This window comes from Oncorhynchus keta, chromosome 8 (genome assembly GCF_023373465.1).
Source record: "Oncorhynchus keta strain PuntledgeMale-10-30-2019 chromosome 8, Oket_V2, whole genome shotgun sequence".
Taxonomy (NCBI): Eukaryota; Metazoa; Chordata; class Actinopteri; order Salmoniformes; family Salmonidae; genus Oncorhynchus; species Oncorhynchus keta.
The window spans coordinates 46,109,630-46,128,423 of record NC_068428.1 but is presented as its reverse complement, the minus strand read 5'-3'; the positions used below and the strand labels follow the sequence as shown (position 1 = coordinate 46,128,423).

The 18,794-nt window shown below is 43.3% G+C and overlaps 1 protein-coding gene across 11 annotated transcripts in view; it reads right to left on the bottom strand.

The window, feature by feature from the left end:
• si:ch211-278j3.3 (E3 ubiquitin-protein ligase RNF19A) overlaps nt 1-18,794 on the bottom strand; it is a 98,511-nt gene that overhangs the window by 12,100 nt on the left and 67,617 nt on the right. For 10 of the 11 annotated variants that reach the window (XM_052524571.1, XM_052524572.1, XM_052524570.1 and 7 more), the window contains 4 exons: nt 18,508-18,570; nt 13,513-13,994; nt 10,597-10,802; nt 3,896-4,043 (listed from right to left, as the gene is read on the bottom strand). In XM_052524571.1, the coding sequence (XP_052380531.1) occupies nt 3,896-4,043; nt 10,597-10,802; nt 13,513-13,994; nt 18,508-18,570 (899 nt within the window). The remainder of the gene's footprint in view (nt 1-3,895; nt 4,044-10,596; nt 10,803-13,512; nt 13,995-18,507; nt 18,571-18,794) is intronic. The other variant, XM_052524579.1, reaches the window with a different exon arrangement.

The window sequence follows — 18,794 nt, the reverse complement described above, 5'->3', positions numbered from 1 at the left end:
GCTACCTGAGGTAGTGGTAACCGCTAGTAACGGTGTCTATAGCTACCTGAGGTAGTGGTAACCGTTAGTAACGGTGTCTATAGCTACCTGAGGTAGTGGTAACCGTTAGTAACGGTGTCTATAGCTACCTGAGGTAGTGGTAACCGTTAGTAACAGTGTCTATAGCTACCTGAGGTAGTGGTAACCGTTAGTAACAGTGTCTATAGCTACCTGAGGTAGTGGTAACCGTTAGTAACAGTGTCTATAGCTACCTGAGGTAGTGGTTACCGCTAGTAACAGTGTCTATAGCTACCTGAGGTAGTGGTAACCGCTAGTAACAGTGTCTATAGCTACCTGAGGTAGTGGTAACTAGGGCTGTTGCGGTGACCGTATTACCGCCACACCAGCAGTCATGAGTCATGACTAGGGCTGTGGAGGTCACGAAATTTCGTCAGCCGGTGATTGTCAAACAAATAACTGTCCGTCTCACGGCAATTGACCGTTAATTAACATAAACACATTTAGTAACTCCTGGCTTCCACACACAGTCTACACGCTATTTAAAAAAAAATCTTCACAATGAATCCATGATTTATTTTAGACAGGTCTAAAGAAACATGATAGGAAGAAAATGTAGTCTATTTCAGAAGAACAGAATAACATACTCTGAGTTGTCCTTATGTTAGGTCCTGTCCTTATGTTAGGTCCTGATCTGGCTTAGCCGTATGGCTGTGGGCTACACTAGTTCATTTAGTTGTCCTTATGTTAGGTCCTGATCTGGCTGTGCCATATGGCTGTGGGCTACACTAGTTCATTTAGTTGTCCTTATGTTAGGTCCTGATCTGGCTGTGCCATATGGCTGTGGGCTACACTAGTTCATTGAGTTGTCCTTATGTTAGGTCCTGATCTGGCTATGCCATATGGCTGTTGGCTACACTAGTTCATTTAGCAGACAAGATTGGCTTATAATTCCGTGGCATTATTTTATATTATTTTATAGTATGAAGAAAACAATTGATCAAAGCTAAAAAAATATATATATATATATATATAAATATTTTCTCCAAACGATTTGTGGGAGGGCTCACATGTGGCTATTCTGTGTTGATCGGTAAATAAAGAAATACAGTTGAAGTGGGAAGTTTAAATGCAGCTGGTGGCCACACACACTTACGTTGGAGTCATTAAAACTCGTTTTTCAAACACTTCACAAATTTCTTGTTAACAAACTACAGTTTTGGCAAGTCGGTTAGGACATCTACCTTGTGCATGACACAAGTAATTTTTCCTACAATTGTTTACAGACAGATTATTTCACTTATAATTCACTGTATGACAATTCCAGTGGGTCAGAAGTTTACATACACTAAGTTGACTGTGCCTTTAAACAGCTTACAAAATTACAGAAATCGATGACTTTAGAAGCTTCTGACATCATTTGAGTCAATTGGATGTGTTCCTGTGGATGTATTTCAAAGCTTACCTTCAAACTCAGTGCCTCTTTGCTTGACATCATTGGAAACTCAAAAGAAATCAGCCAAGACCTCAGAACAAAATATTGTAGACCTCCACAAGTCTGGTTCATCCTTGTGAGCAAAGGTACCACGTTCATCTGTACAAACAATAGTATGCAAGTATAAACACCTTGGGACAATGCAGCTGTCATATCGCTCAGGAAGGAGACACGTTCTGTCTCCTAGAGATGAACGTACAGCAAAGGACCTTGTGCACATGGGGACAAAGATCATACTTTTTGTAGAAATGTCCTTTGGTCTGATGAAACAAAAATATTACTATTTAGCCATTTACATTTTACATTTAAGTCATTTAGCAGACGCGCTCTTATCCAGAGCGACTTACAATTCTAAATTCCATGCATGACTTATTCAATTGGAATTCATCAGATACTGTATGTAATATAAATCCATCAATGTTTTTCTTCTTCTTTTATTAGGTATGCACAGACCCCCAAAACTCAAATGGATTGATTGCCTTTCAATCTCAACACAGCTGGTGTTTCATCTCTCTTGCCATCTGACATAGAGCACAGGGCCCACAGAACATGTACACTGCCCAGTCATCAATTAAGCTGCCCGGGATGTTGTATCTCTCTCTCATTGATGTGCGCATCATCATCATAGTTGTTGGCAGCCATAATGACCATCGTTACATTTGGAGGAAAAAGGGGGAGGCCTTGCAAGCCAAAGAACACCATCCCAACCGTGAAGCACGGGGGTGGCAGCATCATGTTTTTGGGGTGCTTTGCTGCAGGAGGGACTGGTGTACTTCACAAAATAGATGACTTCATGAGGAAGGAAAATGATGTGGATATATTGAAGCAACATCTCTAGACATCAGTCAGGAATTTAAAGCTTGGTCGCAAAAGGGTCTTCCAAATGGACAGTAACCCCAAGCATACTTCCAAAGTTGTGGCAAAATGGCATAAGGACAACAAAGTCAAGGTATTGGAGTGGCCATCACAAAGCCCTGACCTCAATCCCATAGAAAATGTGGGCAGAACTGAAAAAGCGTGTGTGAGCAAGGAAGCCTACAAACCTGACTCAGTTACACCAGCGCTGTCAGGAGGAATGGGCCAAAATTCACTCAACTTATTGTGGGAAGCTTGTGGAAGTCTACCTGAAACGTTTGACCCAAGTTAAACAATTTAAAGTCAATGCTACCAAATACACTCAATTAGTATGTAAACGTCTGACCCACTGGGAATGTGATGACAGACATAAAAGACATAAAAGCTGAAATAAATACTTCTCTACTATTATTCTGACATTTCACATTCTCAAAATAAAGTGGTGATCCTAACTTACCTAAAACAGGGACTTTTTACTTGGATTAAATGTTGTGAATTGTGAAAAACTGAGTTTAAATGTATATGGCTAAGGTTTTTGCAAACTTCCGACTTCAACTGTATGTACTCCTCATATATGCTTAATTTAGAGTTATTAATGTAACTTTAGTTGTTCTACAAACGCTGGTCTATATGTTTTGATTTTTAATACATTGTAAGCCTGCAGGATGCGACTCTAATAATTAATTTTTTAAAGTAGCTTGAAAAGGCATGAGCTCTGCTTTGTTTTGTTTTTTCGCAGGCTGTACACACTCCACTACTCTATTATTCACAATTTGACAAGCACTTAATAAATGCCTCGAATTTCACTGCGGCATCTTCTTTGTGGCTGTAATGCACCAAAAAAATAAAAAATAAACATTCCCTTTTGCATCCCGGAGTGCTGCGTTGTGCCCTGCTGCGCAATCTGAAGCGTCTCTCCGTTAGTCACGTGATCGGGTCTTTCTCGCAGGCTACAAGTGAAGACAGACACATCAGGGATGCCACTCCACTTCTTATCCAATTCCGAGGTGCACATTGAAGATATTGGGAAGGGACTGTCCACATTTACTTTGTCAGCCAATAAGATGAGTAGGACTAACGTAAAGCAAAAGCCCTAGCCTATGTCAATCTACTATCCCCCATAGTACAAAAAGTTGACCGATTCCATTCTGTGCGAGAAATAAATATTACAAACATTGTCTGGGACAGTTGTGGGATGCGATAGATCCAAAATTAATAAAACCACTAGCATCAAATAAGAACGTTTAGCTTATAATGTTGATAAACTGTTAGGTTATTTCTTCACAATGTAAGAGGTGGCAATGCGCACGTGGTAGTAGGCTATAATTTGATTTTATTTGATTTGATCTATAAGCACGAATGTTCCATTAGCGGAAAACATCATTGAGACCATCAGTCTTTTGCATGACAATAACCGGCTGTTGCCACAGCCCTAGTGGTAACAGTTAGTAACAGTGACTAAGCTACATGAGGTAATGGTCACCGTTAGTAACAGTGACTAAGCTACATGAGGTAGTGGTCACCGTTAGTAACAGTGGCTATAGCTACCTGAGGTAGTGCACGTCGGTGATCTCTTGCATACACAGCCAGCAGAACTGACAGGCGCACACGGTACAGTTCATCCGGTTGCAGCTGCCATCGTTGGTCTTCATGATGTAGGCTCCACAACGAGGACACGCCTTGATCTCCTCCGACTCTGGAAGGAGACACACAGGTGTGAGACAGAGAGACATGGAAGGACAGACAACTACGGCAGTACGTAAAGAAGAAGAAGACTATGTATGTACTACGACTAGCTACATACAGGATGTCTGACTACCATGTGTGTGTAAGGTACTATGACTGACTACATACCGTATGTCTGAACAGTCTGAACAGTAGGAAGAGTCTGAACAGCCTCAACAGTAGAACAAATCTGAACAGTCTAACCTATAGGAACAGTCTAACCTATAGCTGTTCCTATAGGAACAGTGTAACCTATAGGAACAGTGTAACCTATAGGAACAGTGTAACCTATAGGAACAATGTAACCTATAGGAACAATCTGAACAGTCGGAACAGCAGGAACAGTATGAACAATAGGAAATGTATTAAAAATAGGAAAAGTAGGAACAGTCTGGATAGTATGAATAGTCTGAATGGTAGGAACAGTCTGAACAGCAGGAACAGTCTGAACAGCAGGAAATGGATGTCTGACTACCATGTGTGTGTGTAAGGCACTATGACAAATCTGAGCAGTCTATATCAGCATCAACAATAGGAAAAGTAGGAACAGTCTGGATAGTATGAATAGTCTGAATGGTAGGAACAGCAGGAACAGTCTGAACAGCAGGAACAGTCTGAACAGTAGGAACAGTCTGAACAGTAGGAACAGTCTGAACAGTAGGAACAGTCTGAACAGCAGGAACAGTCTGAACAGTAGGAACAGTCTAAACAGAAGGAACAGCAGGAACAGTCTGAACAGCAGGAACAGTCTGAACAGTGAACAGTCTAAACAGAAGGAACAGCAGGAACAGTAGGAACAGTCTAAACAGCAGGAACAGTCTGAACAGCAGGAACAGTAGGAAGCGCCTGAACAGTAGGAACAGTCTGAACAGTAGGAACAGTCTGAACAGTAGGAACAGTCGGAACAGTAGGAACAGTCGGAACAGTAGGAACAGTCTGAACAGTAGGAACAGTCTGTAGGAACAGTCTGAACAGTAGGAACACTAAACAGTCTGAACAGTAGGAACAGTCTAAACAGTCTGAACAGTAGGAACAGTCTAAACAGTCTGAACAGCAGGAACAGTCTAAACAGTCTGAACAGAAGGAACAGTCTAAACAGAAGGAACAGTCTAAACAGAAGGAACAGTCTAAACAGTAGGAACAGTCTGAACAGTAGGAACAGTCTGAACAGTAGGAACAGTCTGAACAGTCTGAACATAAACAGTAGGAACAGTAGGAACAGTCTAAACAGTCTGAACAGTAGGAACAGTCTAAAATAGGAACAGTCTAAACAGTCTGAACAGTAGGAACAGTCTAAACAGTAGGAACAGTAGGAACAGTCTGAACAGAAGGAACAGTCTAAACAGAAGGAACAGTCTAAACAGAAGGAACAGTCTAAACAGTAGGAAACAGTATTAAAAGTAGGAACAGTCTGAACAGTAGGAACAGTCTGAACATAGGAACAGTCTGAACAGAAGGAACAGTCTAAACATAAACAGTCTGAACAGTCTGAACAGTAGGAACAGTCTGAACAGCAGGAACAGTAGGAACAGTCTGAACAGAAGGAACAGTCTAAACAGAAGGAACAGCAGGAACAGTAGGAAATAAACAGAAGGAACAGCAGGAACAGTAGGAACAGTCTGAACAGAAGGAACAGTCTAAACAGAAGGAACAGTCTAAACAGAAGGAACAGTCTAAACAGAAGGAACCTAAACAGAAGGAACAGTCTAAACAGAAGGAACAGTCTAAACAGAAGGAACAGCAGGAACAGTAGGAACAGTCTAAACAGAAGGAACAGTCTGTCTAAACAGAAGGAACAGTCTAAACAGAAGGAACAGTCTAAACAGAGAACAGTCTAAACAGAAGGAACAAGTCTAAACAGAAGGAACAGTCTAAACAGAAGGAACAGTCTAAACAGAAGGAACAGTCTAAACAGAAGGAACAGCAGGAACAGTAGGAACAGTCTGAACAGTAGGAACAGTCTAAACAGAAGGAACAGTCTAAACAGAAGGAACAGTCTAAACAGAAGGAACAGCAGGAACAGTCTGAACAGTAGGAACAGTCTAAACAGAAGGAACAGCAGGAACAGTCTGAACAGCAGGAACAGTCTGAACAGCAGGAACAGTCTGAACAGCAGGAACAGTCTGAACAGGAACAGTCTAAACAGTCTGAACAGCAGGAACAGTCGCCTGAACAGTAGGAAGCGTCTGAACATTATGGGTGTATCCCTGTCAGACTACCTTCTCCGTACAATGTGCTGTATCATGACTAGTACGTGAGCAGTATGTACTACCCTCTATGTAAAAAAGTATGTGGACGCACATCAAATTAGTGGATTTGGCAATTTCAGACAAACACATTGCTGACAGGTGTATAAAACACAGCCATGCAATCTCCATAGACAAACATTGGCAGTAGACTGGCCTAACTGAAGAGCTCAGTGAATTTCAATGTGGCACTGCCATAGGATGCCATCTTTCCAACAAGTCAGTTTGGCAAATTGCTGCACTGCTAGAGCTGCCCCGGTCAACAGTAAGTGCTGCTATTGTGAAGTGGAAATGTCTAGGAGCAACAACGGCTCAGCCGGGAAGTGGTAGGCCACACAAGCTCACAGAATGGGACCAGTGAGTGCTGAAGCGAGCAGCGCGTAAAAATAGTCTGTCCTCGGTTGCAACACTCGCTACCGAGTTCCAAACTGCCTCTGGAAGCAACGTCAGCACTTTGTCAGGAACTCCATGAAATGGGTTTCCATGGCCGAGCAGCCGCAAACAAGCCTAAGATCACCATGCGCAATGCCAAGCGTCGGCAGGAGTGGTGTATTGGACTCTTGAGCAGTGAACATGCATTCTCTGGAGTTTTGAATCACTCTTCCCCATTTGGCAGTCCGACAGACAAATCTGGGTTTGGCGGATGCCAGGAGAACGCTACCTGCCCCAATGCTGGACTAGACAATCTGGACCCTCTCTTTATAAAATAATAGCAGAAATTGTTGCAACCCCTAGCCTTTTCAACCTCTCTTTTTTATCGTCTGAAATCCCCAAAGATTGGAAAGCTGCCGCGGTCATCCCCCTCTTCAAAGGGGGAGACACTCTAGACCCAAACTATTATAGACCTATATCCAACCTGCCCTGCCTTTCTAAAATCTTCGAAAGTCAAGTTAAAAAACAGATCATCGACCATTTCGAATCCCACCGTACCTTCTCCACTATGCAATCTGGTTTCCGAGCTGTGCGTGGGTGCACCTCAGCCACGCTCAAGGTCGTAAATGATATCATAACCGCCATCGATAAAAGAGGTATTTGTAGTTGTCCACATATTCTAAGCAGTCTTCATCAACCTGGCCAAGGCTTTCGACTCTGTCAATCACCGCATTCTTATCAGCAGACTAGCTGAAGCCTTGGCTTCTCGAATGACTGCCTCGCCTGGTTCACCAACTACTTCTCAGACAGAGTTCAGTGTGTCAAATTGGAGGGCCTGTTGTCCGGACCTCTGGCAGTCTCTATGGGGGTTCCACAGGGTTCAATTCTCGGGCCGACTCCTTTCTCTGTATATATCAATGATGTCGCTCTTGCTGCTGGTGATTCTCTGATCCACCTCTACGCAGACGACACCATTCTGTATACATCTGGCCCTTCTTTGGACACTGTGCTAACAAAATGCTTACTAGCTTTTAAATGCTAGTAAAATAAGTGCATGCTCTTCAACCGATTGCTGCCCGCACTATCCCGGCCCGACTAGCATCACTACTCTGGACGGTTCTGACCTAGAATACGTGGACAACTACAAATACCTAGGTGTTTGGTTAGACTGTAAAAACTCTCCTTCCAGACTGACATTAAGCATCTCCAATCCAAAATTAAATCTAGAATTGGCTTCCTATTTCTCAAGAAAGCCTCCTTCACTTCACTCATGCCACCAAACATACCCTCGTAACACTGACTATCTTACCGATCCTTGACTTCGGCGATGTCATCTACAAATTAGCCCTCAACCCTCTACTCAGCAAACTGGATGTAGTCTATAACAGTGCCATCCGTTTATCACCAAAGCCCCATATACTACCCACCACTGTGACCTGTATGCTCTCGTTGGCTGGCCCTCACTACATATCCGTCGCCAAACCAACTGGCTCCAGGTCATCTATAAGTAAAGCCCTGCCTTTTCTCAGCTCACTGGTCACCATAGCAACACCCACCCGTAGCACACGCTCCAGCAGGTATACTGCACTGGTCATCCCCAAAGCCAACACTTCCTTTGGCCACCTTTCCTTCCAGTTCTCTGCCGCCAATGACTGGAACGAATTGCAAAAATCTCTGATGCTGGAGACTCATATTGCCCTCTAATTTTAAGCATCAGCTGCCAGAGCAGCTTACCGATACCTATATACCTGTACACAGCCAATCTGTAAATAGCCCACCCGACTACCTCATCCCCATATTATTACTTACGCTCTTGCACCCCAGTATCTGCACATCTATCACTCCAGTATTAATGCTAAATTGTAATTATTTTCGCCTCTTGGGCCTATTTATTGCCTACCTCCCTACTCTTCTACATTTGCACACACTGTACATAGATTTTTCACTTTTTCTTTTCTATTGTGTTATTGACTGTACGTTTGTTTATGTGTAACTCTGTTGTTTTTTGTCGCACTGCTTTGCTTTATCTTGGCCAGGTCGCAGTTGTAAATGAGAGCTTGTTCTCAACTGGCCTACCTGGTTATATATATATATATTTTAAATGCATAGTGTCACTGTAAAGTTTGGTGGATGAGGCCAGTTCCATTGAAGGGAAATCTTAAACACGACAGCATACAATTACATTGTAGACGATTCTGTGCTTCCAACTTTGTGGCAACAGTTTGGGGAAGGCCCATTCCTGTTTCAGCATGACAATGCCCCCATGCACAAAGTGAGGTCCATACAGAAATGGTTTGTCGAGATCAGTGTGGTAGAACTTGACTGGCCTGCACAGAGCCCTAACCTCAACCCCTTCGAAAACCTTTGGAAAGAATTGGAACGTGGACTGCGAGCCAGGCTAAATCGCCCAACATCAGTGCCCAACCTCACTAATGCTCTTGTTGCTGAACGGAAGCAAATCCCCGCAGCAATGTTCCAGCATCTAGTGGAAAGCCTTCCCAGAGGAGTGGAGGCTGTTATAGCAGCAATGTTTCAACATCTAGTGGAAAGCCTTCCCAGAGGAGTGGAGGTTGTTATAGTAGCAATGTTTCAACATCTAGTGGAAAGCCTTCCCAGAAGAGTGGAGGCTGTTATAGCAGCTATGTCCTCAACATCTAGTGGAAAGCCTTCCCAGAAGAGTGGAGGCTGTTATAGCAGCAATGTTCCAACATCTAGTGGAAAGCCTTCCCAGAAGAGTGGAGGCTGTTATAGCAGCAATGTTCCAACATCTAGTGGAAAGCCTTCCCAGAAGAGTGGAGGCTGTTATAGCAGCAATGTTCCAACATCTAGTGGAAAGCCTTCCCAGAAGAGTGGAGGCTGTTATAGCAGCAATGTTCCAAATCTAGTGGAAAGCCTTCCCAGAAGAGTGGAGGCTGTAATAGCAGCAATGTTCCAACATCTAGTGGAAAGCCTTCCCAGAAGAGTGGAGGCTGTTATAGCAGCTATGTCCTCAACATCTAGTGGAAAGCCTTCCCAGAAGAGTGGAGGCTGTTATAGCAGCAATGTTCCAACATCTAGTGGAAAGCCTTCCCAGAAGAGTGGAGGCTGTTATAGCAATGCAATGGAAAGTTCCCAACATAGCAGCAATGTTCCACATCTAGTGGAAAGCCTTCCCAGAAGAGTGGAGGCTAGCAGCAATGTTCCAACATTATGGAAAGCAGCAATGTTCCAACATCTAGTCCCAGGAAAGCCTTCCCAGAAGAGTGGAGGCTGTTATAGCAGCAATGTTCCAACATCTAGTGGAAAGCCTTCCCAGAAGAGTGGAGGCTGTTAGCAAGTTCCAACATCTAGTGGAAAGCAGAAGAGTGGATGTTCAACATCTAGTGGAAAGCCTTCCCAGAAGAGTGGAGGCTGTTATAGCAGCAATGTTCCAACATGTGGAAAGCCTCAGGCTGTTATAGCAGCTGTTCCAACATCTAGTGGAAAGCCTTCCCAGAAGAGTGGAGGCTGTTATAGCAGCAATGTTCCAACATCTAGTGGAAAGCCTTCCCAGAAGAGTGGAGGCTGTTTAGCAGCAATGTTCCAACATCTAGTGGAAAGCCTTCCCAGAAGAGTAGTTATAGCAGCAATGTTCCAACATCTAGTGGAAAGCCTCCCAGAAGATCTAGCAGCAATGTTCCAACATCTAGTGGAAAGCCTTCCCAGAAGAGTGGAGGCTGTTATAGCAGCTATGTCCTCAACATCTAGTGGAAAGCCTTCCCAGAAGAGTGGAGGCTGTTATAGCATCAAAGGGGGGACCAACTCCCTATTAATGCCCATGGAATGAGACATTTGACGAGTAGGTGTCCACATACTTTTGGCCATGTACTGTATGTATAGGACTAAGTACATGTAAATATACTATCTGTGTCCCTGTGTCTCCCCAACCTCCTCCAGGCTCCTCGTTGAAGACGTATAGTGTGGAGGCATCATTTCCCCCGGAAGTGTGGCGTGCTCGCTGGCGTCGAGCCTGGTCACACGTCTGGTCGGGGTGCCACAGCTGCCGACAGTGGTAGCAGAACTCTGTGTCGCAGCCCTCACGCCCGCAGCTTAGCTTAGGACACTCAGCACAGCCATACGCTATCACTGCAAAGCTGGAGACAGAGAGGAGAACAGAACAGATCATTTAAGACAGTATGTTGCTGAGGAGACACAGAGAGAATAGAATGTATACCAAATAGACGAGAAAACTTTGTCAATTTTTTTTACCCAGTGGGTCGCTACAATATAGCCATGCATAGTCTCGAAAACATAAGATGGAAGCATGGACCTGTCAGACAGACACACAGAATTCTGTAGAAATGTAACTCAAAATGTCACTAGAACTCATTTTGTCACACACAGTGAAAACAGACACACACACTTAGTCACACACACACACACACACAGTCACACACACACAGAATTCTGTAGAAATTTAACTCAAAATGTCACTAAAACCCATTTTGTCACACACAGTGAAAACCGACACGCGCACACACACACACAAAATAACACACACATTGAAAAACTGAATAGGCTCTAGTATTAAGCTTCTAAGAAGTCTAAGACCTTGTGGAATGTGTGTCTATTAGGAATATGAGTCACAACTACGAATTCAAGGCTTATACAATTGCTGGATACTTGAAAGACGTTCTGCTCACTTCCTGCTCACTTCCTGGCCCCAGTAATACCTCGTCAAATAAATACTGGAGGCCCATTGTGTCGTCTGTAAAATCAACATCGTCTGATATAGAACGTCCAACTGATGGAGGTTGGGAGTGGGGGGTGGGGTGGCACAAATAAAATAAGAAATTAATCACGAGGGGCCACACAGTGCGTACCCACACCCACACATGCAGTCAGAGCCGGCCTTTTGGGGAACTTAAACTAAAATTTCGTTTCCAATTTCCGCAACAACAAACAAAAAAAACGAAAGAGAATTGAAGCGCAAGGCTCAACTTCACTGCTGTTTTTGGTCCCGTATAATAAAACTTCTCCCCCTCATCAATCTACACACAATGCCCCATAATGTCAAAGCAAAAAACATTTAGACATTTTTGCATATGTATTAAAATTTAGAAGAATGTAGAAGTCATGTCATATCAAATATCCACATACAAGTGGTAATCCTTCCAATTTTCATGAAGATGACATTTCAAAATTCAGACATGATTTTTCATTTCCTATCTACCACGTTGTAACTGCGTGAAGGGACACTCGAGCACATGAGCAGAGACTGTGTGAGACTGTGTGAGACGTCTTTGCGTCCTGCTCGTCATAATATGAACGTCACTTCGCTGAGCTCCAGTTACGTGACTCCCTGGATAGTGCTGACTGACTCAAATATTTCTTATGAACGTAGTTATCAGATGGTGTACTTGTTCCAATGGCTCTATCTGCAGTCAGGCAGTCAGCCAGGCAGTCAGTCAGTCAGGCAGTCAGCCAGGCAGTCAGCCAGGCAGTCAGCCAGGCAGTCAGCCAGGCAGTCAGCCAGGCAGGCAGTCAGGCAGGCAGTCAGGCAGGCAGTCAGCCAGGCAGTCAGTCAGTCAGTCAGGCAGTCAGTCAGGCAGTCAGTCAGTCAAATCAAATCAAATTGTATTTGTCACATACACATGGTTAGCAGATGTTAATGCGAGTGTAGCGAAATGCTTGTGCTTCTAGTTACGACAATGCAGTGATAACCAACAAGTAATCTAACTAACAATTCCAAAACTACTGTCTTATACACAGTGTAAGGGGATAAGGAATATGTACATAAGGATATATGAATGAGTGATGGTACAGAGCAGCATACAGTAGATGGTATCGAGTACAGTATATACATATGAGATGAGTGTGTAGACAAAGTAAACAAAGTGGCTAGTGATACATGTATTACATAAGGATGCAGTCGATGATGTAGAGTACAGTATATACATATGCATATGAGATGAATAATGTAGGGTAAGTAACATTATATAAGGTAGCATTGTTTAAAGTGGCTAGTGATATATTTACATCATGTCCCATCAATTCCCATTATTAAAATGGCTGGAGTTGGGTCAGTGTCAATGACAGTGTGTTGGCAGCAGCCACTCAATGTTAGTGTTGGCTGTTTAACAGTCTGATGGCCTTGAGATAGAAGCTGTTTTTCAGTCTCTCGGTCCCAGCTTTGATGCAGGCAGTCAGTCAGGCAGTCAGCCAGGCAGTCAGCCAGGCAGTCAGCCAGGCAGTCAGCCAGGCAGTCAGTCAGGCAGTCAGCCAGGCAGTCAGTCAGGCAGTCAGTCAGGCAGGCAGTCAGTCAGTCAGGCAGGCAGTCAGTCAGGCAGGCAGTCAGTCAGTCAGGCAGTTAGTCAGGCAGTCAGGCAGTCAGCCAGGCAGTCAGTTAGGCAGTCAGTCAGGCAGCCAGTCAGTCAGGCAGGCAGTCAGCCAGGCAGTCAGTCAGGCAGTCAGCCAGGCAGTCAGCCAGGCAGTCAGCCAGGCAGTCAGCCAGGCGCAGGGCACCTCCTGAGCTGGTACTATTGACTCCCTGAAATATGATGCTTCTGACTCTATAAACGAATCTGAATCAGTAGAATGAACTGAATGTCTCAGTGTCTCTATCTGCAGTCAGGCAGTCAGCCAGGCAGTCAGCCAGGCAGTCAGCCAGGCAGTCAGTCAGGCAGTCAGTCAGGCAGTCAGTCAGGCAGTCAGTCAGTCAGGCAGTCAGCCAGGCAGTCAGCCAGGCAGTCAGGCGCAGGGCACCTCCTGAGCTGGTACTATTGACTCCCTGAAATATGATGCTTCTGACTCTATAAACGAATCTGAATCAGTAGAATGAACTGAATGACTCGGTGTCTCTACCTGCAGTCGGGTGCAGGACACCAGCGCGTGTCCGGGTCGGCTGCCAGAAACCGTCTCAGCTGGTACTCTTCGAATCTCTCCAGCAGCGTCAAGTCATCCAGGATGGTGCGCACATCTTGCGGCGCAAACGCCTCGGGGCACTGCGGACAGGCGATGCCCACCCTGCTCTCTGAGATTTCAATCTTCAGGTACTGTCTCAGGCAGTCATAGCAGGCCCGGTGGGAACAGGAAGAGAGGCGAGGGAACCGGCATCGTGGTTGGCTGAGGAGGCATAAAGGACACTCCTCCAAGTGGTGATCGTCCAATAGCTGGTCCTGGCTGGAAGACGAGAGGGATAAGACACCTGTGGACGAGCTGTTGGCTCCGCCGCCGCAGCATTCCACCTCCACCGCAGCGACAGGGTCGTCACCCGTCACCCCTGACGATGCCGCCTCGAAGTCGCCTTGCTCGATCCCGCCCTCTTCGGCTGTGATGTGCTGCTCCTGCCAGATGGACAGACAGAAAGGTTAGAAAAGTAGCATTAGTGTCCAGAGCTGCTTCGTCCCCAAAGTAACGAATGTGTTTTCACTTGATAAAACTCACACAAAAAGATAGATGTTTTCTGTACTAACAACCATCATCGAGCGGAATGTCTCTCTACATCTTCATGTAGCTCATGAGCTTGGAAACAATGTTCTCTAGTTCTCCAGTGGATGAACCCATACCATGAGAGAAATCAGAGAGGAACCCATACATGAGAGAAATCAGAGAGGAACCCATACATGAGAGAAATCAGAGAGGAACCCCTACCATGAGAGAAATCAGAGAGAAACCCCTACCATGAGAGAAATCAGAGAGAAACCCATACCATGAGAGAAATCAGAGAGAAACCCATACCATGAGAGAAATCAGAGAGAAACCATGAGAGAAATCAGAGAGAAACATACCTTGAGAGAAATGAGAGAACCCATCAGAGAGGAACCCATACCATGAGAGAAATGAGAGAAATGAGAAAGAGAAACCCATACCATGAGAGAAACCCATACCATGAGAGAAATCAGAGAGGAACCCCTACCATGAGAGAAATCAGAGAGAAACCCATACCATGAGAGAAATCAGAAATCAGAGAGGAACCCATACCATCAGAGAGAAATCATGAGAGAAGTCAGAGAAACCCATACCATGAGAGAAGTCAGAGAGGAACCCATACCATGAGAGAAATCAGAACCCATACCATGAGAGAACAGAGAGGAACCCATACCATGAGAGAAGAGAGGAACCCTACCATGAGAGAGAGAACCCATACCATGAGAGAAGTCAGAGAGGAACCCATACCATGAGAGAAATCAGAGAAGAACCCATACCATGAGAGAATGAGAGAAATACCATGAGAGAAAGAACCCCTACCATGAGAGAAATCAGAGAGAAACCCATACCATGAGAGAAATCAGAGAGAAACCCATACCATGAGAGAAATCAGAGAGAAACCCATACCATGAGAGAAATCAGAGAGGAACCCATACCATGAGAGAAATCAGAGAGAACCCATACCATGAGAGAAGTCAGAGAGGAACCCATACCATGAGAGAAATCAGAGAGAAACCCATACCATGAGAGAAATCAGAGAGGAACCCATACCATGAGAGAAATCAGAGAGAAACCCATACCTTGAGAGAAATCAGAGAGAAACCCATACATGAGAGAAATCAGAGAGAAACCCATACCATGAGAGAAGTCAGAGAGGAACCCCTACCATGAGAGAAATCAGAGAGAAACCCATACCATGAGAGAAGTCAGAGAGGAACCCCTACCATGAGAGAAATCAGAGAAGAACCCATACCATGAGAGAAATCAGAGAAGAACCCATACCATGAGAGAAGTCAGAGAGGAACCCATACCATGAGAGAAATCAGAGAGAAACCCATACCATGAGAGAAATCAGAGAAGAACCCATACCATGAGAGAAGTCAGAGAGAAACCCATACCATGAGAGAAATCAGAGAAGAACCCATACCATGAGAGAAGTCAGAGAGGAACCCATACCATGAGAGAAGTCAGAGAGGAACCCCTACCATGAGAGAAATCAGAGAGGAACCCAGACATGAGAGAAATCAGAGAGGAACCCAGACCGAAGTCTAAAACATTAACATATGCAGTGCTTTCAGAGAGTATTTCCTCCACTTGACATTTTACTTTTTTTTGTGTTACAAAGTTGGATAAAAATGGATGTGACCTTTTTGGGTCAACGATCTACACCAAATACAATGTAATGTCAAAGTTGAAGAACATAGTACATAGCCCATCTGTACATAGCCCATCTGTAAATAGCCCATCCAACTACCTCATCCCCATAATGTTATGCTCCTTTGCACATCAGTATCTCTATGTGCACATTCATCTTCTGCACATCTATTCACTCCAGTGTTTAATTGCTAAATTGTAATTATTTTGCCACCATTGCCTATTTATTGCCTTTACCTCCCTTATCTCACCTCATTTGCACACACTGTATATATACTTTTTTTCCTATTGTGAAATTGACTGTATGTTTGTTTATTCCATGTGTAACAAACTCTGTGTTGTTGTTTGTGTCGAACTGCTTTGCTTTATCTTGACCAGAGGTCGCAGTTGTAAATGACAATTTGTTCTCAACTGGCCTACCTGGTTAAATAAAGGTGTTCTCAACTGGCCTACCTGGTTAAATAAAGGTGTTCTCAACTGGCCTACCTGGTTAAATAAAGGTGTTCTCAACTGGCCTACCTAGTTAAATAAAGGTGTTCTCAACTAGCCTACCAGGTTAAATAAAGGTGTTCTCAACTGGCCTACCTGGTTAAATAAAGGTGTTCTCAACTGGCCTACCTGGTTAAATAAAGGTGAAATAAAATAATAAATCCTGTCCAAACACTACAAGGCAGCGCTGAGGCCTCGACTGATCAAATCAAGCTCCTCAAAGGGCAATTACTACCATTAAATCACAACGATATCATTCCACCACAGCTTCCAATATTGATAGGGGTTTTATCAATAGTAATTCTGTGCCTGTTAATTTAATTTCCATTGATCGCTCTGTTAGCCGTCGTAAGGAACCCACTGTTGTTAGCTCCACCTATGCTATTAATAGTTTTATATTGTTTCGCTACATGTGCTTGTCAGCATAAGGGTGTTGTCAATAGTAATCTTATGCAAAAATTTACCTGAATTCTACTATTTGCTCTGTGACTTTGAATCCAAATCAGGAAGTTTTTGTCGTGGCTAGTTAAATCCAGTTCTATTGAGTCTTGTGTCACCATGGATACTCCTGCTGTTTTTCTAATCTCACAGAGGGGTTGTACTGTTACATAGTAATACACGAAGCCTGATGTCTAAACTGGACTTCCTGGATGTCTGGGTGCTTGACACTTGCCCAGACGTTCTGGTTATCTCAGAGACCTGGTTTAATCATTTGATTATGGATAAGGACGTTGCCATTGTGGACTGAAACATTTTTAGATGTTAAAAAAAAACAAACAGGGGGGAGGGGGTGGCTATTTATGTTAAATATTCTCTTACGGTATCATGCTGTCTTAAAATGTGTGAGCTGTTAGTTTAACAAAAAAAAAAGTGTCCATAAACCAAAAGATGTATATATTTATTGCTGTGGTCTTCCGCTCCCCAGCCGCTCGGGTGAAGGCTGTTGGCATGATTTCTGATTATTTAAAACGATTTCTGGTATCTGAACTGGTTGTGCTTGGATATCTAAATCTAGACCTGTTTACACATGCCTCAGATCAGATTGAAGAATATATGTCTTGTGTTCAACTAGACTCAGCTAATAGTGAAACCCACACAGATTACTGTTAAAAAAAAAAACTAGCAAACTCCTCGTTGATTGACCTTATCCTGATGAACCATCCCCCATTAATATTTGGCTAGTGGTGTTTTTGCAAATTATATTCTCTTGTGTTTATCTACAAAGCAGTCATGTAGAAACTTCCTATGTATCTATCATCATAAATTCAATTTAGACTGGGCCCAGATTCACAAAACACTTCTTGTGCAAAAACTTAAGATGAAAAAAAAAAACACTCAACAATAGATTAAGATTTAATCAAATATCATCTAGCGAATCTTCTTTAAAATGTTTGTTGCTAGGCAACCGATTTAGCTAGCAATGGCAATCATGTTAGCATATTTCCTACTGAGATGACTGTTCTAAAACAAGTTCTTGGGTTGAAAAATAATCTATACTGAAAATTCCATATGAAGTTTGAGTGAATTAAACATGTTTAATTGCTTTCATGAGCTTATTTTCTCACTGACTAGAGTTTAAGACAAGGGTTTAGCTATGTTGGAACTATAAGAACACATCCAATAACTTGATTTTCAATAATCTAATTTCTTCTTAACTTTTTGCTTAAGGAGAAACGTAAAGAAGTAGCGTAAACAACATTTCCAGTAACTTTATTGAGGAATAGCAACTTCGCTTAACTTTCCTCATAAGTCTATTACAGTTAAGGGGAAAAAATGTCAGTTAAGAATACATTTCTTCTTAAAGTAGGTTTTGTGAATCCGGGCCCTGACAAGCATAACCATAACACGATGCAGCCACCACCGTGCTTGAAAATATGAAGAGCGGTAATCAGTGATGTGTTGTATTGGATTTGCCCCAAAAAATTACACTTTGTGTTTTTGGCAGTTTTAATTTAGTGCCTTGCTGCAAACAGGATGCATGTTTGTGAGACGGAAAAAAAAACATTCTGTACAGGCTTCCTTCTTATCACTTTGTCATTTAGGTTAGTATTGTGGAGTAACTACAATGTTGTTGATCCATCCTTAGTTGTCTCCTATCACAGCCATTAAAACACTGTAACTGTTTTAAAATCACCATTGACCTCATGGTGAAATCCCTGGCCATGCTACCCGACCTACCCTTAGTAAGTCAACACATTGCTTTAGAGTGTGTGTGTGTGTGTGTGTGTGTGTGTGTGTGTGTGTGTGTGTGTGTGTGTGTGAAAAGGCAAAATCCTAGAGGAAAACCTGATTCAATCTGCTTTCCAACAGACACTGAGAGACACATTCACCTTTCAGCAGGGCAGTAACCTAAAACACACGGCCAAATATACACTGGAGTTAATTACCATGACAACTTTGAATGAACCTGAATGTCTTAGCTACAGTTTCGACTTAAATTAGCTTGAAAATGTATGGTAAGACTTGAAAATGGCTTTCTGGCAATGATCAACAACCAACTTCAATAAAATTAAGTAGTAATGGGCAAATGTTGTACAATCCAGGTGTGTAAAGCTCAGAGACTTACCCAGAGA